Raw genomic sequence first — 27771 nt, 5'->3', positions numbered from 1 at the left:
ATTGCTTTGCTAGCATCATCCAGCCTCTAATGAGCTGCGCTAGCTCGCTGGTGACAAAGAAAATGACAGCTGGCGTGATTACAGAAATCTGGGACTTGACCAAACTGGAACTTGTGGGGAAGGAGAAACTCTACAAAAAGGCACATGAATAGAGCTTGGAATCCAATATCTAGAAAAGGAAAGGAAAGCATATCACCATGGTGACTGAAAACCTATGATGTTATGAATAAATTGGGCACGTTAGAAGTAATAATACCAGTAAATTTAAATCCAGAAATGGAGAAACTGGGCTGAGATAAGCGTCAATGTTCCATTACAAGGCTTACATAAGAAGGCATGCCCTGAAATCCCTAGGGAAGGGCCAAAAGGGCGAGTGATGTCTCCACTGCTGCTGTATGAAGGATTATGAGCCTTCATTTATCTGTTTCCTTGAGTACAGTCTTTAGAGCCATGACAGTTACACTGTAAGACTTGTGTATACAGCAGATGGTTATGGCACATTATAACCGAATATCACTGAGCTGATATATACTGTGCAAGGTTTCCCTGGAAGTTGAACATACAATCTGTCATTTGTTTTATTATCCACTGTATGTTGTGACATTATGAGGAACCATTGTTACATGTGCACTTTTACAGTGTACTTTTCTCCAGTTAAACCTGCAGTCAGCAGAATGTTTTTGGCATCATTGGGCAAACCTCCATAATAATCTTTCAGCATATTGTAATTCAAGTGTTCTGAGAGAAAACTAGACTTCTGCTCCTCCTCATGGCTCTGTTTTCAGGCTTTAGAACATCTAGCCAGTGACGGGTGACTTTGACCAATCACAGGTCATTTCAGAGAGAGAGAGCGTTCCTATTGGCTGTTTATTCAACGGAGGCAGCTGTCAATCACTCCGATCAAACGATCAAACTAGGCAGCGCCGATCAAATATGAATCAATATTCTGTTACTGTAATGTCTATTTCTCATGTAAAATGTTTTCAGAATCATCTTGTAGTGTACTGTTTAGTTGTAAAATGAGAAAGTTTGCTCTGGCTGGTGGGTGGTGCTTGGTATTTCCTCAACTGATCTCAACATGGCTGCCGGTTCACAAACTTTCTCATTTTACAGTTAAACAGTACACTACAAGATGATTCTGAGAACATTTGAGGAGAGAAATAGTCATTACAGTAACAGAATATTGATTAATATTTGATCAGTGCTGCCTAGTTTGACCGTTTGATCAGAGTTTGTGAGTGATTGACAGCTGCTCAGAGACGGAAAGGCTCCAGCTCGGCTCTGATTGGTTGTTTTCCTCCGGTCTGTGAAATCTTGCAGATGCTGTTAGGAGCACCGGAGGACACCAAAGGCACCTGATTTTTTTCAGATTACCTGTCTCATGCACTACTGTCACGATATAGAGACCATTTTATAAAAAATAACTTTTTTTAATCATATTTTCTCTAATTCTACCCACTGCTGCTTTCAATAGGAAAGTTCACAACTGCTGACTGTCAGCTTACACTGAAACTGGAAAGGGGCAGTTCATAACAGTTTGAAATCCTTCTGCGAATATGCCCCCTCACACACACACACACACACACGCACACGCACACGCACACGCACACGCACACACACACACACACACACACACACACACGCAAAACAGCTCAAATTCTTTCCTAAAGTGCCCACCTGATTCCCCTGTTCTCTCTCTTAATCCCGGTCAAATCCTTCCACTACAGAAAAAAAGGTCCAATCCTCCCATCTCTCTATCCCAATATCCGTCCTTCCCTCCCTTTCCGTGCTCCCCACCCGCACCACTCTCCGTCTCAGCCCTGTTCCATTATTTTCAGGATGACAAAAAAAAAATATGACAATAAAATCCCTGATGCCGGTGAGAGCCCGGGCTGGCCCAGAGGTGACCCTGCTATTCTCATCAGCCTCCGTCCCACTTTTCACCCACCTCCACTGATAGCTCTGACACTCGCCGGCTGCCGCTCGCTGCTTACGTTCTCTTCTCACACCAGATACTGTCTGAACCTCACCACCACCAACACCACCACCACCCCAACTCATCTCACTCAGAGCCCCTGCTGTGCACACACACACGCAATGGAAATTTTAATAATAATTTCAGAGTGGTATGATTGGATACATTCCCGTGGAGAGACGAAGGAAAAGCGAAAGCAGCAGAGGTGAGAGATGGAGAAAAGAGAGAGCGAGAGATAGAGTGAACGTGTGTGGATGAAGGGATCTAACGACTTTGCTTCTATCTCATTTGCAGATCCCATCCCTCTCCGTCTATATTACGCCGTTATCCCCGTGCCAAAACAAAGGCTTATCGGCCGAACCTCTCTCGTGTGCACGGTCTGAACGTATGCTCTGTGAGATCGTGATCTGTTTTAACGTAGGGACTATCTGGGTGTACATTGCAATAAACATCATATGCCCTTCCTTTTCATGTACTCTATGAGGAATGGGGCTGTTTGTGTATACAATACCAGAACGTGGACATGACATAGTCTTTATCTTTATTTCACATTCATCAGCCAGTCTGGATATATATTGAGTATGTAATGCTGCTGTTTGGTAGATGTTTATCCAAAGAGAATTATGTACCAATGAAAACATTATTTTTTAGCAAAGGAATGACATACTGTAACTTATCATCCTATCATGCACAAAGCTGCTGGATTCAAAAATATTTTAAATGACATCATGTACGACATCTGGTTAAACCACAGCCTCTATTGTTAATACTGCTACACTAACTAGCTTTCATTAGCACCTACGTTAGCCATTTTTAGCAACTCTAACTACAGCTAATTATGCATTATTATGATAATGCAGGTAGAGGTGAAGCCAACTTTAGTTTATTTATACAGTCTGCATCATCAGTGTAGCTGCAAAATGAAGAAAACACAGTCCTATAAACTATATTAGCATTTCCTAAAATATCTAAGAGCAAGAAGTTGCAATTATAGATTATTTTTTACAAATTATAAACCTGGTAACTTGATCTTAAACCATTTTCTCATTTCAGTCTTGCTCTGCTTGTAATTTATCTAATGTTTGAAGCTTTTTACTGCTAAATATTATAGTCCTGGAAACCCCTCACATGTTCAGCACTCACAATTTAATGATCCTGTAGACTATAGAGAGGGGAAGTCCCGCCCCTTACGGTGGACCCCATTGGACCTTATTTCGGAAAAAATATGTACGTAATTCAACGGCGAGAAAACAAATAATATTTAGATTTTCTTTGAATTGTACCATTGCAGTCTTTCTAATTATGTATTTTCAAAGTCTGATACTTCAACAGACTGACAACAAACTGAAACATTCTTGACTTGCAGGAGAAGAAAACATGCACATTCTCAAAATAGTTTGTGGTGCTGGGAGTAGATCCCCTCCAATATGTACTTTTTCAAAAAAATTACTTGCTCCCACACGCACTTTTCTCTGCTTTATTAGTCAACGTTTCGGTCAACAAGGACCTTCATCAGGACATTAAGAAGATAAAATGGTAGTGTGTGTTCTTTTAAACACCACCAAATCAATGTGATTGGATGATTGGAAGTGTCTGCCATCCCTATTGGTTGACTTGCAACATTATGTTCTAAATTGACAAACATATGTGTTTAAATGTGTATTCAATGCGCAATTCAAAAAAATATTAGTCTCTCGCCGTCGACTACCGTACATATTTTTTCTGAAATAAGGTCCCATGGTGGTCCACCGGAAGGGACGGGACTTTGCCTCTCTATTGGATAAATCTGTTCTCGTGGGCTTGGTCAGACGTATGACAGAGGTATGACCTGACAGTCAGTTCAACGTGATCTCATCCCTACTCGTCATATTTTGTCACTTGGAGAGAAGCTTTTTGCATAGTATCTTGAGGCTTAAGGTTCACACATGGTTAACGTTGTGAAATGGTGGCGACTTAGTTAGGGTTATAAAAACATCTTGGTTTGGCTTAAGATAAGTACGCTTGTAACGTAATGTAAGCTATGGCTGTAACGTCTTGTGGCTCAGTGGCACTGCATCACGTGACATAACGTCGTCAGTAAAAATCACTCAACTTTTGGTTTCACACGGGACACGAACACCGGTCCCCTGAGTAAAAGTCCTGTGTTTGTTTGTCCCATCCACCAACCCCCAACCACCGTTAGAGGACTTTGCGTTTTTAAATACTACGTCCGTTGCTAATAATGACGCGGATGGGTTAACATTGGAGTTAGCTGAAAGCCTGGAGCGTCTCATACAGACGGTAAAGGGTTCCTTGTACGTCGGGATCAAGACGCCGAGGGGCACTGCCCAAGCGTCGTTATTTGACGCCCTTCGAGTGAGACCAGGCTGGTCAGTTGATGGACAGTTGATAATAGGGTCCGGCGTATTGGACGAGTACATTCGCTATCTGTGGGGCGGTTGGAACATTTTAAAATATCGCCCGATCCATCAAATCATCATCACTGCAAACTCTCCCCCACCCCCCAAAAGAAAACAGAACAAACAAGAAAAAAAACAACACCATCATGCCATTATATTGTCCTGTAACTGTACAAACAGCAAATGAACTTCGGTGGTGAACATGTTTGCTCGTTGTGTATGTAGCTGGGCAGATTCTCAGTGTTTGGGATATGATCTAAAATGTTGCACCTGACATTGCAGAAATTGTTGGAACAAGTCCAACTTTTTGGTTAACACTCAAGATTCAGCTAACCTGTGCAATAAAAGCAGTGGAGCTTTCCTTTCATGTCGAGGCTATTGGTGCAGAATGTCAACTTCAGTAAGGTTCAGACTTCTCAACAGGCCTGGAAGCCTATCTGCCCTTCGGCTTTCACCTGCCTATTAGGGTGGAACATATTGGCTAGATAGCTTCTGTGTGTGTGTGTGTGTGTGTGTGTGTGTGTGTGTGAGAGAGAGAGAGACATGCAGCATAGAATGACCAAATAGGACATGCACAAACACACACACACACACACACCCACGTACACGGGTGGGCTGGCGGTGGTGAGCCTTATCGCAATGCCACAAAGTGGGAAGATTAGATTACTCACTTCCCTAAACCTCTAACTTGGTTACCATAGCAATAGCAGTGTGACTGGGGCAGCAGCCGGTCATTGTGGAGGCTGCTGACGCGGGAATGGATGGCGGAACAATCACCAGGGGAACTGCAGGTCAGCCAGCTATTCTACCTCAGTAACTCACTATGCTGGTCTATTCTAGTCCAACTTCCAATTGTTTCCAAAGTCAGAGCAGGCAAATGAGCTCACCTTCTGGTCACCAGCTTCAACATCCCGACACAACCACGACACTGAGACACTAACAGCAGAGCAGAGATTATTCTGGATTATTCGCTAATATTAGGCCTAATAGTGGAGTTTTTATTGCTCCACAATATTTGGAGAGTCCATAAAATCATGGTGTGGAGTGCAGCCTCATGTAATCATTTTTGTGCATTGCTGCATACCGACCACGGGAGATCAATTGAAATTGAATTCATAATTGCACCATAGTGGAGCCTCGCCCTTAATTCAAATTAATGAAGTGCTTGCAGATCCATAGTGTTGTGGGTTTGATCATTAGATGAATTACCCCAATCAGGCCATTGTATTTCAATTAAGCCAAGCACTGTGTTTATCTTTTCATTAGTCAACACTCAGAAAAGTAAATGTGAAATAAAGAGTGGAGGCAGGGTGTGCTGCGTGTGCACATGGATATACAAACACATATCTAATACTGTTCTCTATTTAGAGATCCTGTTGTGTCAACAACAATGATAGAATAGTGATTTTAATAGTCGTGATAGTGCTGAGGGACTAGTGCTTGAAAAGTCTCAGCCTGAACTAAGCTCAGCAAATAATTAAAGAGACACACAAAGGAAAGCAGAAAGGACAGAGAGACACGTAGAAGAATGCCTCATAAATACTGGTATTAAGACCGCAGACAGACTGATGCTCTCTCGCTGTCGCTTAGGACTCATAATGGAGTCCTTTTTTACCATTTAAACAGAAAAATGTCTCTGATAAGTTACGGGACACTGTTTTGACCTTGACAAAGCACTTAATTTAGATAAGAGTTACCCTTCCAAACTGCAGTGAAATGAGGTCACTTTAATGCCGGAAGGCCGCAGAGCATGACAGAGTTTAAATCTTTGACTTTGGGGCTTGAGGCAGGAGTGTCCTGCTGGCTCCTAACCAGTGTTCTAGTTGGAACTATTTGGGACTAATTTAGGTCTACTGGAGGATTTTTTCAAAAAGTACATATTTAATATTGAATTGAAAAAGCTTCACAGATCTGAAGTACATTTAGGTCTTTTGGAGAGACAGTGAATAATTAAAGCTACTGGTTGGCAAACTAACATTTGAAGAGGCTGGGTGCTCCATAGAAAGATATTTCAGAGGTATTTAGTGGTCAACTACATGCACTGTCTTTTTAGCCTCTCTAATGCTGGGTACACACTACACGAGAATCAAGCCCATTTGGGGCCTGATTCAGCCCTTATGACGATCGTCAGCAAAGCCACCACGTTTTGATGGTTCTAAGGATTATCTTTCCAGATGTTCCTGTGGTGTGAGGTAAGTTAAGAGTTTTTTTTACATCCCCGATCGGCTCGGGAGTCGGAAGTTCATCCTGGCTGCATCGATTTCAAATCGTAAATATTAAACATGTTCAATATTTATGATTGGATATCCTGTTGTGTGTGAGGAACCCCGAGGACAGCCGATGACGCAGTCACGTGGGAAAGAACGACAGCCAATAGAGAACCAAGCTGACTGAAGCGGAAGGACAACCAGCGCCATCATGCCAGCCACGGCTAATGCATGAGCTAATGCTAAACACAAAGCATAAAGTAGTAGTAAGAGGAGCCTCAGGAATGGAGGACTGATCTGTTGATTTGTGGCAACAACACGAGTGTTTATTTAACGTGTCTCCATGACTTCATCCATCCATCCTTCGTGAATGTTCAGTACAAAGTAGTAAAAACTAACATCGCTAATTCTTCCTGCCCGTTGTCCGCCATGTTTGTTTACACTAAAGTCATGTTTGATCGCAAGATATTTTGCGAGACTTCTTTTAGTCGTGACTCTTGTTGTTCATGACTATAATCTGTTAGTGTGTGGTGTGCCAAATTGTTGCTCAACGCACTACAGGAACAAAACGATTAAATCTTACATGTCGTTATGTGTGGGGTCTGTCACATTTTCAACATCTGTTAAGATTTGAAAACTCTTTAAGTGTGGGCTATGCATAAGGACGGCAATGCTGGTCCATCAGGTAGTCGGTCCACCCCTTTTCATACACACTAAAATATCTCAATGAATGTATTTACATTTTGTACAGACATTAATGGTTCCCAGAGGATGGATCCTAACCACTTTAATGATCCCCTGACTTTTGCTCTATAGCGCCACCATGTGGTTGACATTTGTATCACGCTATCACTGATAACATCTCTGGCCGTGGTTACACTTGTCTTTTCAATGTGACTTTTGACAACCGATCATTCCAAGACACTAACTGTCAACTCTGTACGCTCCACGATGGGATCTTGCTTGCATTGGGATCCAACCAGCCCGACCACATGCTGAGGGGGCCGGACTCTGGTTTGCATTGACTCACATCTCAGTGAGGTGTGACAGCATGTGGGCACAGTCTGGACAATTTATCACACGTAAATCTCATATCATCCCCCCCCCCCCCTGAACAGGAAAATGTGTTTATTACTGAATTAGTGGAGCTTTGTTAGTGGATTTTCTTTAATAAAAACAAGTCTATTAATGCTGCAGGGAGGAAGAGTGAACTGTAAAAGTAACAGAAAATTCTCAGTAAATGGTGAGTTATATTCTTTATATTTGGTATAAGGCAGCACCAGCCTCCCTCTCGCTCCCCTCCTGAAGCTGTCCATGGTTCTGACACATTTTAAGACGACTCCCACCTGTATAAAATTTCATGGCAATCCATCCAGTGGTTGTCGAGTCGTTCAGTCTGGACCAAAGTGCTGGACTGATTGACATTTACATCCATGAAGCCAAGCCACTAGCAAGGCTAAAAAATAGAGGCTGTATTTCTTACATGTCTAGCTTATTTCCTAAATGTGATATTATAACATTTCACAAATTATGGACCTCAATTTATATCTCTCTTAAGGTCTTTTCAAACTGGGGGCATTTTTTTGTGCGATATATTTGCACGTCAATATATTCACTCAAACTGTTGTTTTTGTCATGCGTACTTTCATACAGAACACAAATATCATATCATCGCCAATATTTATTTACGGAAAGAGGAAGATTTTTCTGAGCTTTTGCACTCTGAATTAAGGCATCAACCAATCACGCTGTGTGGAACGGGCATATTCAATATGTTCACTATAGTGCACGACAACATGGAGGCTCTAAAGTCTGAACCAACCTGCCTTGACAAAGGCTGCACAGACCAGATCCACTCCTTCCGTTCTTCCCTTTCACAATAAAAGCCCTAGACATAAACACTGCGTAACTGTTTACCAGAGAGAACTTCAATTCACTCAGAGCATTTCGCTATAGGAAACTCAATAAAATAGCTTCCAGTAGTGACGATAGTTGGTCCTCTGCCAGAACAAATCTATTCAAACCTTTTATTGAAAGGTTTTTTGTTGCAACTGTCACAAATTTGATTAGCTGCCCGTATGAGTAGTTTTGTTACACAATATTCACAGTATTCGTCACACCCCCGTTGTGTAAAGGCATTTAGAGTTTGGTTTTCTTTACAAGGAGCTTTGCAGCTTCACATATCTACCAGCCTTTTTTAAAAACACATTTGTGGGACTTTGTTGAGGCCCACAGAAATCTTTGAGGTTTAACCCCATAAAAACTCTAAAAAGAATGCTAAATAACACTACAAAGTTATGCTAAATTTTGGCGAGGGAAAACTAGCATGACGATTTTCTAAGGGGTCTCTTGACCTCTGACCTCCAGCTATGTGAATGAAAATGGCTTCTATGGGTACCCACGAGTCTCCCCTTTACAGACTTGACCACTTTATGATAATCACATGCAGTTTCTTGCATGCAGTACAAAAGTGTTATTTTTTCCTATGCTAAAATGGTGTTATGGTGCATATAAAGCTGAGACTCTTGTGGATCCAATGAGCGACACTGTATTCATGTATGATGATTTTAGTCCCCAAAGTAGCCATTTCATTGTACTGAGACCATTTTTTGAAACTTGACCTCCCTGTATAAAATGACCTGTGGTGACCTCTAAGATAATCACAGCCTCATGAAACTTTACAGCCACAAACTAGAGACCTAGAGCATTCAGAGGATGGATGGATCAGACTTGAGATTTAGAGCATTCAGAGGATGGATGGATCAACTAGAGACCTAGAGCATTCAGAGGATGGATGGATCAGACTTGAGATTTAGAGCATTCAGAGGATGGATGGATCAACTAGAGACCTAGAGCATTCAGAGGATGGATGGATCAACTAGAGACCTAGAGCATTCAGAGGATGGATGGATCAAACTAGAGACCTAGAGCATTCAGAGGATGGATGGATCAAACTAGAGACCTAGAGCATTCAGAGGATGGATGGATCAAACTAGAGACCTAGAGCATTCAGAGGATGGATGGATCAGACTAGAGACCTAGAGCATTCAGAGGATGGATGGATCAGACTAGAGACCTAGAACATTCAGAGGAAGGATGGATCAAACTAGAGACCTAGAGCATTCAGAGGATGGATGGATCAGACTAGAGACCTAGAGCATTCAGAGGATGGATCAAACTAGAGACCTAGAGCATTCAGAGGATGGATGGATTAAACTAGAGATCTAGAGCAATCAGAGGATGGATGGATCAGACTTGAGATTTAGAGCATTCAGAGGATGGATGGATCAACTAGAGACCTAGAGCATTCAGAGGATGGATGGATCAAACTAGAGACCTAGAGCATTCAGAGGATAGATGGATCAGACTTGAGATTTAGAGCATTCAGAGGATGATGGATCAACTAGAGACCTAGAGCATTCAGAGGATGGATGGATCAACTAGAGACCTAGAGCATTCAGAGGATGGATGGATCAAACTAGAGACCTAGAGCATTCAGAGGATGGATGGATCAGACTAGAGACCTAGAGCATTCAGAGGATGGATGGATCAGACTAGAGACCTAGAGCATTCAGAGGATGGATGGATCAGACTAGAGACCTAGAGCATTCAGAGGATGGATGGATCAGACTAGAGACCTAGAGCATTCAGAGGATGGATGGATCAAACTAGAGACCTAGAGCATTCAGAGGATGGATGGATCAAACTAGAGACCTAGAGCATTCAGAGCATGGATGGATCAAACTGGAGACCTAAAGCATTCAGAGGATGGATGGATCAAACTAGAGACCTAGAGCATTCAGAGGATGGATGGATCAAACTAGAGACCTAGAGCATTCAGAGGATGGATGGATCAGACTAGAGACCTAGAGCATTCAGCGGATGGATGGATCAAACTAGAGACCTAGAGCATTCAGAGGATGGATGGCTTTCCTAGCTAGATTGACAATAAGGGGGTTTCTGAGCACAACAATGATCACTATTCAATGACTGAAAAATGCAATTCTTGCAAAAATCTCCAAATGTCAAAAGTTTTTTAAACTAAATCACAGCATGGCTTTTTCTATGGTGTTCCTCAAGGTCTTGCCGTCTTAATGTGGCATTTTGGAGGGATTATTGATAATTTTTTATCAATTCTCGATTGGTAAAAAAAAGGTTAAATTTAGCACCAAATCTGTGTAACAAATGGTATCAACACAAAAATTGCTGCAACAACTTATGAGACATAATAGAGCATGGGGATGGACATCACAAACTCATATCATAATGTTCTATGCTCTTATACACTTTCACAATTTATCTTAATTAATTAATTAATATCTATTTCTGATTCATGATTAGAACATCTTGACACACAGTGCCGAGCTGCACCTCAAATTAATCTTCAGGTTCTCAGCTTTCAGATGATGTACACCACTTCTATGTGACATCTACTGTTGACCTGCTATTTCCCCCTAAACATCCCCCGTCCCCCACCCCTACCAGTCTAAAAAAGACGGCGGAATGGTGAAGGGTTAAGGCTTTGGTTATCCTTTGTCCCTCCTTGATCATGTGAGGGCAATTCAATTTCTCCACTGTACAATTTGATTTGGACAAATGTCTGATTCTGACTAAAGGGGCCATGTGAGCAGACTCATGTCCTGAGGGCATCTGTCCCTGCACAGTTGTCTCACTTATTAGATCAAAATAAACAAACACACAAAAAAGAACGAGCATAAATGCACACACGCATCGTGGCTTGCCTGCACACACACACACACACACACACACACACACACACACACACACATATAGAGCCAAAGAAACTGGCAACTACCCAGCTGAGCTGACCGGAGCTTTATGCGTGTAGATTTATCATTGGCCATTAAAATACATTTGATTTTTAGCGGGATGTCTCTCCACTGCTGGTTTCCTCTATAGGAGTCCAACCCGCCTTTAACAACCACTTTCTTTAACCTTCTCCCCTGCTCATAAAACACCAGCAGCTCTCCTCTTTCTCCACCTCTGCCAGCTCCCCTCCTCATTGTCTTCCGTCTCTTCTACAGTATCTCTCCATCTATGTTGACCTCTGCTATGATTCTATCTTTATAGGGCGTGTTTGTGTTTCTCCTCTTCCTGTCCTTGCCCTCTTCTTTTGCTTCCCGCTCCCCTACTGCACATCCACCCTCTCAGCCCCCGGGCCATTTTTTCTTAATTGTCTCTTTTCCTCCTGAATGATCGATTCGTCAGATTTATCTGACAGTTTGAGAATAAGGACATTTCTCCAGCTCCTCCTTTAAACCACCCAGAGGTCTCAAAAGGTGAGCATTCATGATGAGCTTCCGAATGGATGTTCAGAGAAAACCTCTCGCTTGTTTTCAGAGGATGGCGGCTTATTTGAATGAGGATAATGACACTAAACTCTTCACCCTTCCCCTGCCTGATGCTTCACTGTCCATTTCTGCTAGTCCTAATTATTATTATTACTATTTTTTTTATGACGACAGTCAAGTGTTGTGATGTACTTCTATGGGAGCAAATACAGTATGTTCTACTGTAGAATTTGCACACTTTAAGAGATGCGGATTTGTTTTGCTGTTCCAGCTTTTATTCCTCTTTTTGTTCTGGACGTTCGGCTGGGAAGCGATGCATTTTCTGCACTCTTTTTATGCTCACTTCAAACAAATGTAAATGAAACGATATTTTCACATTTCGGGGGCTAAAATTTGATTCAGGCCCAGGTCCACACGTTTACAGATATTTTTTAAAAACGGATATTTTCCTCTACGTTTTGGCCTCTCTTCCACACAAACAGAGTTTTGGGTCACAAAAAAAGGATATTTTTGAAAACGCCTTCTAAAGTGCAGATTTTGAATTACTCCAGTTACTCTGTATCTGTGTGGACGTGTTTGTATCTGTGTGGACGTGTTAAACGGAGCGTTTGGGAAACGATGACGTCCTCTTTTTATTTCGTGCATGCCCATTGTTGCATTGTGTGCATGCTCCAGAAACAATAACAAAGATGGCCGACTACCGGCTTTTCTATGTTTTGTTAGCACTGCTCAGACTAATTACTACTTTACATTTGAAAAATGTTCCAGTCACAGGAGGCCAAAGCAGGAACACATTAAACATGTTGAGGCCGAATGGTGACTGAATGAGCTTTCGGGCGATTAAAGGCGAGGTTTGGAGCACTCGGAAGGGCTACGGATGTAAACCTGAATGACCTCCCTTTCCTCATTTATGCATGTAAAGAGACAGTTGATGACAGCAGAGTGATGACAGGAATCCAGCGACCCTCCTACCCCCCAACAATAACTGTTATTGACCTGACTGTAATGAAGCCGAAGGAGAGGGAGAGAGAAGGGTGGTAACAAAATTCCTTGACCCTTAACTTGTGATCTCACTTGTGGTGACATGTAGATATTACGGCGAGTGTTTGGAGTTGTTTTTGCATTCGAGCGTGGACGGAGATATTTTGTAAAACAAAGGTTGGGTGGACGTAGTTTTTTTTAAAGGGGGGGGGGAAATATCAGTTTTTAAAACTATCTGTCTACATGTAGACGGGGCCTTACTTTCATGCATAAATCTGCTCATTAGAAGAAAAGTTTGTGGAGGCGTGTGTGTGGCAGGGCTGACCTGTAGCTTGCACTGGCTAAAGAGTGTACTTTTGAGACCTTGTTGGCTAGTATGGAGCATTTTGTGATTGTCTATTACACAGACAGCATTTATGCAAGAGAGACTCTGTGAATCATTTGTTTCTCCCCCCTCAACTTTGCAGCCTCCGAAACCACCATAAAGCTGAATCAACACCTCTCTTGAACATAGGTTAGATTATTGATTAAACTTTCTTTTAACAATACAAAAGGAAAGGCTTTCAGGATGAGGACTAACTGATGTGTTAGGCAAATATAACACCATCTCCACTAACATTGCTGGGGTTGCTGGAGTGTGAAGTTCCCCAAAACGAATAAAGAGCAGGACAGAGCCGCTAACGCTAAACTCTGAAAGCATGGAGGACCGGCTCCCACACGGTGGAGGTGTGAACAGGGCTTTTGTAACGTAACCCCACAACACTCCTTGGCCATGGAGCTAACGTTCTGAGACCCGCTCCTGCCCCGATACCGTGACGTGCAATACTGATCCCGCCCCGCCGCCCACACATATGACCAATTAATTCCGCTACCTGACCCACTCGACTCGACATCTGTGACCTCACCCGGAAATCCTATATTAACCATGCGCTGTTAAAATAGTTCCATTAGGCAGCACGTTTAAAGTGATCATTTTGGGCCATTTCATACATGTGAAAATAACATAATATATTTTAATATGAAGGTAACTCAGGAAGTACAACTTAGCAGTAGGCTAAAACATTAAAACATTAAAAAACAGTGACAGTTTCTGGACAATATTTGTCATTGTTTTGTGTTAATATATACATACATTTGCATAAAGCAGCACATTTGTCCACTCCCATGTTGATAAGAGTATTAAATACTTGACAAGATCTCCCTTTAAGGTACATTTAGAACAGATAGAAAATGTGCGATTAATTTGTGATTAATTTGCGATTAATCGTGATTAAATATTTGAATCGATTGACAGCCCTAATGTTTACATGTGTATTTTTCATAATTTTCAGAAGGTTATAATATTCTGGTTATTTTTAGTTTTTTTTATGAGAATTTCATATATCTTTTTTGAGAATAAATCATGCTCACTTTCTTACTTTTTTCATTCTAGACATTTCCCTGGGAATGCTCAGAGTATTTGTACGAGACAGAGACCGTCTGAATGCTTTGTTTCTACAGTTGCAGGAAGTAATGACTGTGCCTCGCAATGAAATGCTGAAAAACTCTCCCGGGAAGTGGAATCCTTGTCCAATGTACAACAGGGTTAGACTTAAATGGCATTGCTTGATTTAATAAAAAAGACAAGGTGACAAATGCTGATGTAAATTTTTACAAGCCACAGTTTAGGTTATGCTTCTTACCCTGCTGCGTCACAGGGATCCTTGTCAAATAATCAAGTTCAATGTAAAGCAGCAGATGTTGTGAATATTATGTTCAGAAGACACGTTTCATTTTGTTTCTCCCACATGTTTCTTATCGCTGTCTGCACTCCTTCTCCTTCCCTGCATCACTCGCCCTCTGTTTCCTCAGTTCTGTTATCTATTTTGCGACTTTCCTCGGGCCATTTCTTTGTCCACCCCCCCACCCTCTCCTTCGCTCACCCTCTCTCTCTCTCTGGTTGACCTAGCACCAGTTTCATTTCCGCTCGTTCATTCGCCTGTCCGCCGTCTTTTTTTGGGAACTAATCTCTTTTCCAATCTCTCTCTCATATATGCTTGGTGAAGCTCCGTGCATGAGAGTTAATGAAGGAACTGCATGGGTAAACACACAGGACGAAGGATAGAGACGGACCAGAGTAAATATATGCATACGAACGAACATGCACCGACAGATGAACCCGACTACCGACTGTGTCCCGTCTGGGCTGACGTTGGAGCTGCGTCTTGTTAGTCAATTAGGCAACTAATTAGAGTTGAATGACACATTATTAATCAGCTGGAGGTTTGAAAGGATCAAAATAAAAAGTCACTCGCAGCCCTAAGCTCTTCTCCATCATTACAAGAATAAACTCTCACACACTTATCCCCCACTCCCAACTCACATCCTCCTCCAGCTCCAGCTATTGTTATTTGCGATGTTGGTCACAGACCATTCTGAGAAAACAGCCCTTGTTACTCCGTTTCATTCACAAAGTTGAAGAGAACAAAGTTCCCCCACCACTTATAGTCTCTGCACTGTCCTTTAGGGCTGGGACGATACACCTATCTACCGATTCCATACAATCACAATACTTGGGTGCTTATTCGATATGTTTTGCGATTTTTAAGTATTGCGATTCTACAATAATTGTGATTCGATATTACGATTTATTGTGATTTTTGTTAACCATTTTAACACTAAACCAAAAGTTGAATCATACACTTCAAGGAATTTTTACTTTGGAAAATATCTAAATTGATACAGTGATGTGCTGACGTCAAATATATCAGTCATTGTCAAGAATTATTGATTTTTTTTTTTCTAGCAACCAAAAAAATCAAAGAATAAAGATATTTCCCTCACACATTAGAGGTATTTTCTTTCTAATTTATAAGGGACATGTAATGTTTTATACTTCTGGTGAATATAATCCAATCATTCTTATTTCCATAGATGTATTTTGTATATACAGTTCCCTTTGTTAACACCTTATTTTGAAAACCAGACGTCCTCACACGTGTCTACTTCCTCTAACTTCTCCAAGGTGGTCTCTAGCTCTCCCGTCAGCTCCGTTCTCTTTATCCCTCCATGGTCAGCTCCATTGGGGCCGTTTCAATGCAGAGAACATAAATGTCAGTATCTGGGTGCTCTACAGTCGTAGCGTCGGCCCGTTTGACCACGGAGATGAGAGCGACGGCCGGCTGGACCGCACGTTACCGTAATACGATAACGTTTCCTGTCCGTGACAGAGTTAGCATGCAGCTTTAGCCGTGATGTCTAGCTCTGCTTTTCCTGTCAATGTGTGAAACCCAAAGTGTTTCCATCCTTTACTGGATGTGTAGTGTTTACCACGCTGGATTTAACATGTGAGGGTGCAGGTCGTATCCACGCTGACCCTCCAACGGTTTCCGCTTTGTCGTTTTGACTCACTACGGCTGACTGCGGTTTGTTTTAGTTAACGGGTACGGAAAGGATATGATGTCACTTTACTCAGACTACAACAATAAAAGTATCTATTTCAAAATTGTAAAAATAAATAAATCGTGATACATACAGTAGGTGAATTGATTTTTTTTCCACCCCTACTGTCGTTGCAAGTCTTTTTGAAACTAGCCCTGCGTATATTCAGTGAGGATATTACAGTGGCAGTGCACATTTGCTGCATAAGTGGATTTGTATTTTGGACCTCCCAGTTGTACAAGAAAAAAAAAAAAAAAAAAACCTCAGTCAAGTTAATCAGTTTGAGATTAGGATTCCCAGAGGGCTGTGCCAATCATGTTTTAGTGAACTGTGTACATAAAAGTTATGCAATTGCTGAACATTTTTTTCAAACCATACTTTCAGTTTTTCTAATTATTTCCTGCCTTCAAGGCCATAAGTTTCAGGATGATCTGAAAATGATCTTGCTTAGACTCAAAAAATAGCTTGAGACAGAAAATCCATCACAAGCATTCATTTTTATAATTCTCTGTTACGGTTGCATTATCATTCACTGCAGCAGTTGTGAGCAAAAACCATTAAAAAAATCCTCTCCTTTATGATGCAATCAAGGCCACTTTGATATGTTTTTTTTCCTTGTAAATACTCCCTGCTTCGTGCCGAATTAAATTCCACCAAAGGAAAAAATAAATAAATAAAGGGAATGAAATGTGTGTTGATATACAGACTGTTGGCAGGCAGAGGTAGCGCTTGTTTTTGCTTGAGAGTTCTCAAGCAAAAACAAAGGCAGCGCTAGGGCATCAGGTACGGGGACGCTAAATTAGGAGGGGAGGGGGGTGCTGGTGCCCAATCAAGGCTCTCCATGGCCAGTCAGACTGTGGCTCATCCCAGTGTTTCCCACAGGATCTTGTGACACTGTGGTGGCTGGACCTCAGACCCTCACAGGGGTTCTGGGGGCATGCTCCCCCGGAAGGAAATGTTGTAGTTTAAGTTAAATGCATCAATCTGGTGCACTTTGACAGCAAAATTAATATACTGTCACACCCACAAAGCATGGTAAACGAGATGGGGTGATGGGGTCGGTGTTTCAAGACGAGTCAGGTGGGTTGCCGGCAGACAGACAGTCACGCCGGGAGCAGGGGACCCCGGGACCCCAGGAAGGGGTGAGGTCCGTTCGAGGGGTGCTGTAAAGGTCACCTTCACCCTGGGCCTTTCTAAGCCCATCTAGAGCCAATCGCGGCACACCGCCATGGAGGAGATGCGCCTGCCGAGAATAATCATCATTTTCTTGAAGGTAAATATCTTTAATAGGGCTGTCAATCAATTAAAATATTGAATCCTGACTAATTGCATGATTGTCCATAATTAATCACGATTAATCGCAATTGAATCGTACATTAAAATATGTGCATTATGCAAATGTATGTATTAATGTGGGCCAATGAATTTCTTCAGTTTTCTAATTTCGTATGATGTCAGTATCTTCACTCTAGTTTTAAAACTGAGCCCGCTACTACCTCCGAAAGATCGATTGCGTTAATGCATTAAAAAAATTAGTTGTGCTAAAACAAATTTGCGTTAACGTGTTATTATCACGTTAACTTTGACAGCTCTAATTTTAAAATGATCTACATTTTTCAGTGATAATTTGCCTCTTAATAGCACCGCCTGTACCGTCTGGCATCAAATTAGAAAGCTGAAATAATATTCATGAAGACTGATGTCGTGTGTTTCTTGCATTGGTGTACTGTAGGTAACAAAGACTTACTGACTCTGCTGCTATTAATCACACTGCTGTCACTTCACCATGCTATTTCTTTTACTCTCTCTATTTATCTGATCTACTGCTGTCCTTGGGCTGCTGCAACAACCAAATTTCCCCTCAGGTGATCAACAAAGGTTTATCTTGTCTTATCTTATCTTAAAGTAAATGGCCATGAGGGGGCAGTGGTATCAGGCTGTAAACACAACATTGACATATTATCACATTATAAAGCTGCTGTGGTGAACGTGTTAGCAAACAGTTGCCTATTTACACATCCAGCAGAAATGGAGTCACATTAGCATTCATATGGGGTCATGCTTATATGTTTATAGGTAGTGTACAGTGTGTTTTTGAGTGGTTGTTTTTGCTGCATACATCTGTCTGTTGCATCGTAAAACACATTCGAGTGGTGACACTGAACAGTTTGCAGGCCATCAAACTGAAACAAAGACGCTAAAACACTGTAGAGCTGAGGGGAAGTGCAGAGCTGGCTCATAATTCAACTATGAGTGACCCATTTCACTCACAAGTAATCATGTGATCCATTAATTATATACAAAATATTGATTATAGCAGCTTTCAATAAAATAATAAGGTGTATAAATGCAATTAAATAAAAAAGCAACCTAACATGAGTTACAAAAACAAATATTTAAATTACTCTAATGTGCAGTATAAGATCATTATATTCACATTTGAATATTTTTAATGATTTAATGATATTTAGAACTTTAAGTACCTGTTTGTTTGTTCAAGAATGAATAACATATTGTTTAAGGTCACAAATTACCCCGATTTCCTTTAAATAAACTTGTCTGGGCTTAAAGTCAACATGTCAGTTCTGCTGCTGAGTTGCACACAAAGATTCAGTGGAGGAAGACCATGAGCACAGAGAAATACATTAAGAAGCAGCGCATGTGGAGTTAGAACAGAGGAGGAGGAGGTGAGTAATCTTACCATCGTCTCCTGATCCTGAGCCTGCATCTGTGGAGGAGAACAAACAGTTATTAACCAGAGGCTCACACAGCCACAGACATAAGCTGAATAAGCGTGTGCGTCTGCATATGTAAGTGTGTCTCTAGGCCGATGTGAATATCTGCTTGTGAGTGTATTAGGGCTGTACCGAAAGACATTTTAAAAAATATATATATATTCAAAGCTTCTATTGAGATTTTCGAATGAAGCTTTGAATGTCTGCTGTCATATTTTATGACGTCATCACCCTAAAAAAAAAAAAGTCCTCGAAGAAAATCGTCATTTTGAATAAAGTGATTCATCAGATTAAATTAGTCTCTTTTTTTTATCAAATCAACATTCTACAATGAATATAACTCCTCAGTTTCATCAACATAAATACATATGTGGTTATGTAAGGGATAACTGCCGCACTTGCATCGCCCTGAAGGGGTTTCTCTCACAACAATGACCCGCTAGCTGTACATTATCCCGCTTATTACACGGCTACTTACTGAAGAAATCAATAATTTGACACAAAAACGGTCCGCCAGAGTCCAACATCAGAACTGCGCCCATAGCAACGGTCTGTTATACATAGCAACGGTCTTATATAAAGAAATAACAGTCCGTAGAATGCCTGGATTGACCAATCAGAATCAGAAAGTATTCAACAAGCTGTGTAATAAATAAATGTAATTTATGGTGCTGTTAGATTGCTGCTAGACCCCCCCTGTTAATGCAGGTGTGTGCCTCCCTTTGTGTGCGTCAAGCAGGAGAGTAAACTGCAGTGATGTTATTTTTTAAAGGCTAAACGCCAACAAATATGGATTGAAGCAGAATATTTCATTAGATAAAAACATGTTGTAAATTTTAGAAACGATAACATCTATCTTTTTTTCAATAAATATTGACTATTGGACTTATAGTAATAATATTAGTGTAGCCTGATCTTTATCTACAACTGTGCAGAAATACCAGGTTTAACCAGAATCAAGAAAGCAAAAAAAAAGAAGAAGCTGCGCAGCATTCAAATGTTGATTTAGAACTTGAATGTCAATGTTATGAATGAGGCTTCGAAGCTTCCAACTATTTGGTACAGCCGTGGAGTGTATGTGTGTGAAGAGTGAGACGCTGTGTGCGCTTGTGGGTGCATTTGAGCGAGACGAGATTTCTCTAAAGATGGTGCAGAAAGTGATACTGAGAGTCTGGTTCCAAAAAGAAAAAAAGTGCAGGGTGCCCTGGGGCTTTGAGCGTCATGCATCCCCTCCATTCTACAGCAGTACATTGATGATAACACCTCCAACTGTGGACCTTTCCTTGCTAGGACTGTGGAGAGACACTCTGTTTCCAGTTGTCAATGCGTTTGTGTGTCAGCGACTCCCTTCTGCATGGCTTTCACACTGAATCTGTGTAAAGCTCCCTCAAACACATTGAGCTTACTGAGACTGTTTAACAATATGGCTGTGAAAGGGATACTGATGAGCACTTCGAAGAACAGGCAGCGTGTAACTTGAGCCGCAGCATAAAGTGATGTGCTAAAATGCCCAGGGCCAGAGAGCAGACGCAGGGCCTCAGAGGACTGGAGGGGGATAATAGCTCAGCTCCATATGAATATCATGTGAGAAGGGTTTATAAGAAGAGGTGCACACACTAAAACACATGGAGTCTGACCAGTAAGCTGTGCTGATACTTTAATGACATGAGCTTTGGGTCGATAAAAATACATTTCAGACGGGATAACACCACGTCTCCAGGGTGATATTCTTTGAGGTCAGTGCAGCAGATGGTCAGTTGTGCCAAGGGAGAGTAACTCTCAAAGCATCCAGTCAAAGTGTGATTATAATTAGTGACGTGGGACCACCTCCAAAATGAAAGTAGACATGAATTATTTTACTGGCATATTTTTAAATTAAAATGACTGAAAACATTTTTTTTTCTCATTGTCAGATTTCTTTAATTGAATTATTCAGTCCCCTTACAGTTATTTGCAATCGCCAAGACACAAACACTGGTACTTGTTGCACAATTATTGAAACCACTAACTCGTGTAGCCTATATCTATTGGCCAAAACTGTCTACTTTACACTAAGTTTGAAATTCTATGGTTTTTCTACATTAGACACATCATTAAAAACTAAAAGCTTGTGTGTGTTGTTTGCTAAACACTGCCACTGAAATACTCAATTATCAATCACCCGCACCCAAAATGCATCTGTGAAAACACCTGTAACCAATTAGATCACTTAGAGCTTGAACACTATAAATAGGATTCCGGTTTGCTCTTTGGTGTGCACAACAATGGAGGCCAATTTTAGAGAGAGAGACAGAGGAAGAGGTAGACTGTATTTTGTTTTTCAGTGACTATGCTCTTGTCATCTTCAGATCTTCAAAGGAACTGTGTCTGATACTGTTATGAGTATATGAGTATTGAGAATGAACAAATGTATTTGTTTCCCCATTGCACTTGTGTTCACAGTATGCTACAAATGAGATGGATAATAGTGTTCTATGGAAAGGGCTATTTATTTGGTGTTTGTATGTGAAGTTGTGATGCAAAAATTCCATTTTTGGAAGACTTTATATGAATGAAGTCTCTTTTGCAAGAGACGTAAGATATGTAGTATTTTCTGCATATGTTTTTTTGTGTGTAGACTTTCGAGAAAGAGGACCCTGGTTTCAGAAATTACATTTACAGATTACGCGTTAATGCCACTAATTTCTTTGACGCATTACCACAATCAATCTTTCGGACGTTGTAGCGGGCTGTTTTAAAGCTAGATTTACGCTAAATTTTGACAAGGAAAAACTGGCCTGGCCATTTTCAAAAGAGTCCCTTGACCTGAAAATAGGTTCTATGGGTAGCCACGAGTCTCCCCTTTACAGACATGCCCACTTTATGATAATCACATGCAGTTTGGGGCAAGTCATAGTCCAGTCAGCACACTGACACACTGACAGCTGTTGTTGCCTGTTGGGCTGCAGTTTGCCATGTTATGATTGGAGCATATTGTTTTATGCTAAATGCAGTACCTGTGAGGGTTTCTGGACAATATCTGTCATTGTTTTGTGTTGTTAATTGATTTCCAATAATAAATATATACAGTACATACATTTGCATAAAGCAGCATATTTGTCCATTCCCATGTTAATACGAGTATTAAATATTTGACAAATCTTCCTTTAAGGTACATTTTGAAGAGATAAAAAATTCATTTGCGATTAACTATGGCCATCATGCGATTAATCGCGATTAAATATTGTAATCCATTGACAGCCCTAGTTAAATCCTATCTATACAATCTGGATACGAGACACATTTTAATGACAGGTGTAAAGGGAGTCTGTCAGCCGGTCTGAAGGTGATACTACCATATCAGCAGACCCACAGTGATAACGTAATGCACAGCACAGCAGACTAAGACCGCTAGATTTTTTCTTGATATATCATGACTTTATTCTATAATATTACGAATATATGTATATAACTCAGATATGTTTTGAATGTGCACTAAGTTTTGAGCAAAAATCTTTCTGAAACACATATGAGCTATTAAAGTCCAGGGGAGGAGTAAATCATGCCTACATGTGTGTTGACTCAGCAGAAATAACTTTCATATCTGAAAGAAATACAGAATGCCTGAAAGCCTTACTTCATTATATTCCATTATATTCCTTCACTTGCAGCCTGAATTTTGTATTTTTCTTTACATGAATTAAGACATTTGCATCATAAATTGTTACATGCAAATTTCCCCACTGTGGGACTAATAAAGGAATATCTTATCTTATCTTATCTTATCTTATAAAAAAACACCAGAATGCAGGAAATGAAGTGTTTGATGGTCAAAATAATCCCCCCATTGTTGAAATGAAACCTATATCTTCTTAATCAAATCTGTTATTTGGCATTCAATTACATGCTTTTTAAATGATTTAACACTGAATAATAATCAACATTACTATTCAGGGGAGGCAATTAGCCTACATTTTAATTGATGGGGGGGGAGGGGGGTGGTAATGGACCTGGATAATGGATACGGGGGCACTGGCACAACAAAAAAGGTTGAGAACAACTGTTTTGTTGGGTAACACTGAATGCAAATAGAAATTTTAACACGTTTGTTGTACATTTGTTTTCAAATGAACTCCACAGGGCACCTTTAATGTTGAAAAAAAAAAATCTCCATGCACACCCTCTACAAAAACTGCCCTCTGTCTTACCTCCTGTTAAATCTGCAGAATTTCAGTGACCTTGGTACATGTGGGACACTAAATGTGCAGTGTTTCATGAAAAGGCTTAGCTTGAAGGATCAGGCTGAAGTCAGAAGGGGTTCATGGGAGATCAATAAAAACCTTTAGTATCTGTACAAGGGCAGAGGTTTCAGGAGAGAAAGACTGGCATTAGAAAATAGAACAAAATGGCAAGGGAGATAGGCACAAGCCTGCTTTTCTGCCCGCTTGTCTGCCAAATGAAGGGTCACAAAGAGGAGATACCACACAATCTTATTTTGTGAGAGGCACTGAAGAGTGAGTAAGAGAGCAGAGGAGGAGTGCCAAGAGAAAAAATGGTTCCCCTCATAGACAATAGATGATTGAGGTGATTTTTTTCCAGTCTTGGAGCGATTGATTAAAAGAGGGGAGAAGCAGATAGAAGAGAAGAACCTTCTATAGTAAACCTATTGTTCATTTTGTGATAAAACGCGCCAAATTCGGTACATATATAGCTCAATATATTTAGAAGAAATCTGGATATTGGGCCATTGCAGACTGGCATTCTGATGACCATGGTAGCCATTTTCCAAAATGGCTGCCAGCGGTTACTGACAGAACACTTTGGCCATCCCCAAGCTGCTGTTTCCATGTTTTCAGCACCGCAAATGTTATTTACATACAAGTTAAAGTGAAAAAATATGTTTTATTACAATGTAAGGTAATAATAATTGAACCCCCCCGCCTCCATCCAAAGGAGAGAGGAGAGCTTGGTACCTGGAGGCGCAAGGCAGGCGACCAGGGCGAGGCTGCCGCACCACACTTAGGTTAAGGTTCCAAATTGACACCAGATGGAAGTTGCAGCTCACATCAATGTCGGTCCAAATGTCATCACTTAATTTTATCCTATTGGACATTTGTGTCAAATTGTCATACTTAGCATATGAATTCTTGAGTTATGACAAAAAATTTGTTTTGTGAGGTCACCTTGACGTTTGACCACCAAATTCTAATCAGTTCATCCTTGAGTCCAATGTTTCTGTTAGATGTAATGAAATTCCCTCCAGGTGCTCCTGAGATATCTCGTTCACGAGAATGGGATGGACGTAAGGTCACAGTGACCTTTGACTACCAAAATCTAATTGATACATCCTTGAGTCCAAGTGGACGTTTGTGCCAAATTTGAAAAAATTCCCTCCAGGCGTTCCTGAGATATTGCATTCATGAGAATTGGATGGACGGACAGATGTACAAACGGACGAACGGACAATCATAATGCTTCTGGCCACGGCGCAGAGGTATAAAAACAATGTTTTCTCTAGTATCCACCATCTGAAAAAAGAATACTGGGAGAACTGTTTTTAGCAGGGTTACTAGGATCTAGAACATGTCCGCTATTGCATGTGGGTCCAATGATATAGCAAAGTTTGATCAACCGCTGGTGGCCATTTGAAATGGGTGCCGTTGTGAGTTTGTGATGGCCCAATATCCAGTTTTGTTCCCAATTTATCGATCAACACATCTGCCAAATTTGGTGCAAAATGTTCAGTTGTTAATATATGCTGAGCTAAGCCGCCCCACTACCAGTGGAACTGTAACCTTACTGTGCTGCTAACATCAGAGGCTATGCAGCATTGCACACAAACACACACACAGCACTACCTGCTTCCTGCTACATTCTTTACTGTGAAACCTTGTAATTTATGTTTTTTTTTGTGATACACAAGCAGCACCACTTTCCATATTCTTTGTACAAAAACTTAAAATGCGTAAATGCATATATGCAGTATTCCTACACTCGCAAACACAACCCAGGTGCAATATTTCCAACAGCAACAAGAAGCATATTATTTCCTCACATTTTGTGATGTTGAACTGTGGCATGTGCAAATATGAATCTTCAGTGCACCTTTAAAAGGCTACAGTAGCTGTGTGGGGAGATATAGAGCAAGCTTTTGCACCTTTGAAATTATGTTCCATCAAAGCAGGACCAGATAGGAACATTTTCAGCTCAGTAGGAAACATGGGTTTTAATCTGCTGACCACAGGAGTTGGCAGATCCCAAGACTCTGCACGAATCTTTACTATCTTACTGACCAAATAGCTTTCTAGATAGAACACAGATCCCAAATTAAAATCTCAGTGGTGGACTGTCCAGCCATCACTATAATTTGCCATAATTGACTTTTCCTCCCTGATTGCCATTAGAGCTCACTTTTCAAAGCCCCAACCAGCCCAGTATCTAGGATTTATGTGCATACTGTATGTTTCTGGGATGTCACGAGCAACTTGGGGTTTAGTGTCTCCCTCAAGGACTCTTCAATGTGCAGACAGAGGCGGGGATCGAACCACCAACCTTCTGCTTAAGGGACGACCAGTCTACCCACTCGCCTACTGCTGCCATATTTCCCTATTCATGATTGACGTCCATTGTCAACCTGCCATTTATGTAGCAAGGCAGAAATTATGGGTGTGGAGGTGGTGGGGGTGAATGGGCATCACATACATGCAATTAATAATTAAGCACAAATATTAAAAACACTGGCATTTGGATGTAGTCCAGGATTTTGCAGAATCATCTAACACTAAAGTTCTAGTCTGGCGACAGGGTTGTCCCACTCCCAACTTAAAATGTCCTTCAGAAAGACCTTGAATCCCCTCGGGGGGTGCTGCTCTGCAGCTCATCTTGACCTCTGACCTCCTTGGAGGCGAGCAAGCAAAAAGAAAATCTCCCTACAGATCAATAACGTATTAGACTATTAATTACTTAAAGTACTTAGAATTCAGATAGAATTTGCAACCAATTAGCACTGACAAAACATGGGTTTTTTGTACACAGAGAATTAGTGGTGTATTGATGACTTCTCCTGTACTGTATGTGAGACACCATTACACTGATTCTCATTCAGCTCCTGGTCTACTGATAACCTGGAGTGTGCTTCTTAAATCATCATAAACATATGGCTCCTGTCATCTGTTGGTGCTCAGGGATTGCAGAGCGACAAAACGGTGATTAAGCATGTCATCAACATTTTAACAATGTGTCAATTAAACCTTCTCCCAACTCCCCGTTTGACTTCCTGGAAGTTATACTGTTGACATTTGTGAACTGAGTTGGAAAGTACTATGTTAGCGCTTGCCTTAGCTAAACTCTCTCCTTTGGGGAAAATAAAGCGCTTGGTTTGTTTCACTTCGCCAGGCTAATGCTCCTCACTGCGCTGGGCTAGCACTTGATGTGATAGAAAAGTGGTACCATCCTGTGGTAATCAGCTCTCACTGGTTTTGTACCGCTGAGAGCACTTCCTGTTATCAGCCTCTAAATCAGAACTTCCTTATCTGTCGGTGACATGAAGGTAATAAAGACTAGAATGAGCTGGAACAAAGTGTAAAGTGTAAATTTGCTTCTTCGTCTGACAGATGTTTCACTGAAAAAGTCAATAATGGGCTAAAACAGCCCACTTTATAAGAAGGCACAACCCTAAGCATCTGCAATATAATATTGCGCATGACGTGCACACTTTTCTACGGCAGCCATTACAAGATTTTGCTCGGGGGACGACAAAACAGAAGGCTATGGTGTTGTGTTTGTCTATGCCTCAGTGTCGTCACTTAGCATGGAACTGGCACCTCAGCATGCCTCCTGTTTACTGTTTGGAATGACAGCCGACTCTAACGTCTGGCCTCTTGGCCTCAGCAGCATCCAAGAGGGTTGATGAGAGCACATGAAAGTGTCAGGTGGCTGTTTGGCTTGGTAAACACGAGAAGGATCCTGCGGGTCGGTCATGTACAGTAAACAACCTGGTAATGTGACAAGATGGGTCACATGTACGTAAAAGGTTTCACATCAAATAGGGAACGTGAACAACTGGAGCCCTTCCTTATCAACTCCGGCTGAGGCCATATACACTGAAGTCTCTTAAACCCATTTTGATTCCAGGTCAGTTCTCAGTGGCTCACAATAGTGCCAGTTAATAACAATCTGTCCTAAAAATTAAAACCACAGCAGACAAGGGAGTCACTGGGAGAAGGTGTCAACACTTCTGGCTACTACATCTATAAGCTGATTTAATATGAAGTATGTAAATCAGCTGTTTTCAGCTCTAAAAATGTGCACGACCTGCCCAGCACCAAACAGCAGAAAGACATAGTTAGCCGCTAAACTGGTGAACATAGTGGAGCATTTAGCAGCTCAAAAGACACATATGTCCTTCAGGAGTTGGTGGAGACCAAAACAGAGCTAAAAGATGAGAAAATGATTTATCAGGTGACTAGAAACACATCGTTAAATGAATGCTGATGCTGCTCTGCGTCTGCTGGAGTAGGGATGTCACAATACCAGAAATTTAGTAGTCGATTCCATTACCAGTGAAATTCCATGATTCTTGATACCATGGTAAAAAAAGAAAAAAAACCCAATAAATTCCACGTACTTCAACATACATTATTACCGTTTACATACTGTTTTTTTTTTTTTTTTTCGAATTTCTTATTAATCTCTGATGATCCGCCTCAAGTTTCTCACCAAAAACTAAATTTTACAAGATAATATTTTGAACACATGATAATG

At 41.0% G+C, this 27771-nt stretch overlaps 1 protein-coding gene across 2 annotated transcripts in view; it reads right to left on the bottom strand.

The window, feature by feature from the left end:
* Window positions 1-27771, bottom strand: part of tmeff2a (transmembrane protein with EGF-like and two follistatin-like domains 2a) — a 162513-nt gene that overhangs the window by 59176 nt on the left and 75566 nt on the right. For both annotated transcript variants that reach the window (XM_037789970.1, XM_037789969.1), the window contains exon 4: window positions 18996-19022. In XM_037789970.1, the coding sequence (XP_037645898.1) occupies window positions 18996-19022 (27 nt within the window). The remainder of the gene's footprint in view (window positions 1-18995; window positions 19023-27771) is intronic.

The sequence above is a fragment of the Sebastes umbrosus genome, chromosome 13 (genome assembly GCF_015220745.1).
Source record: "Sebastes umbrosus isolate fSebUmb1 chromosome 13, fSebUmb1.pri, whole genome shotgun sequence".
Lineage (NCBI taxonomy): Eukaryota > Metazoa > Chordata > Actinopteri > Perciformes > Sebastidae > Sebastes > Sebastes umbrosus.
Note: the sequence above shows the minus strand (reverse complement) of the source record. Positions and strands in the feature narration are given on the sequence as shown.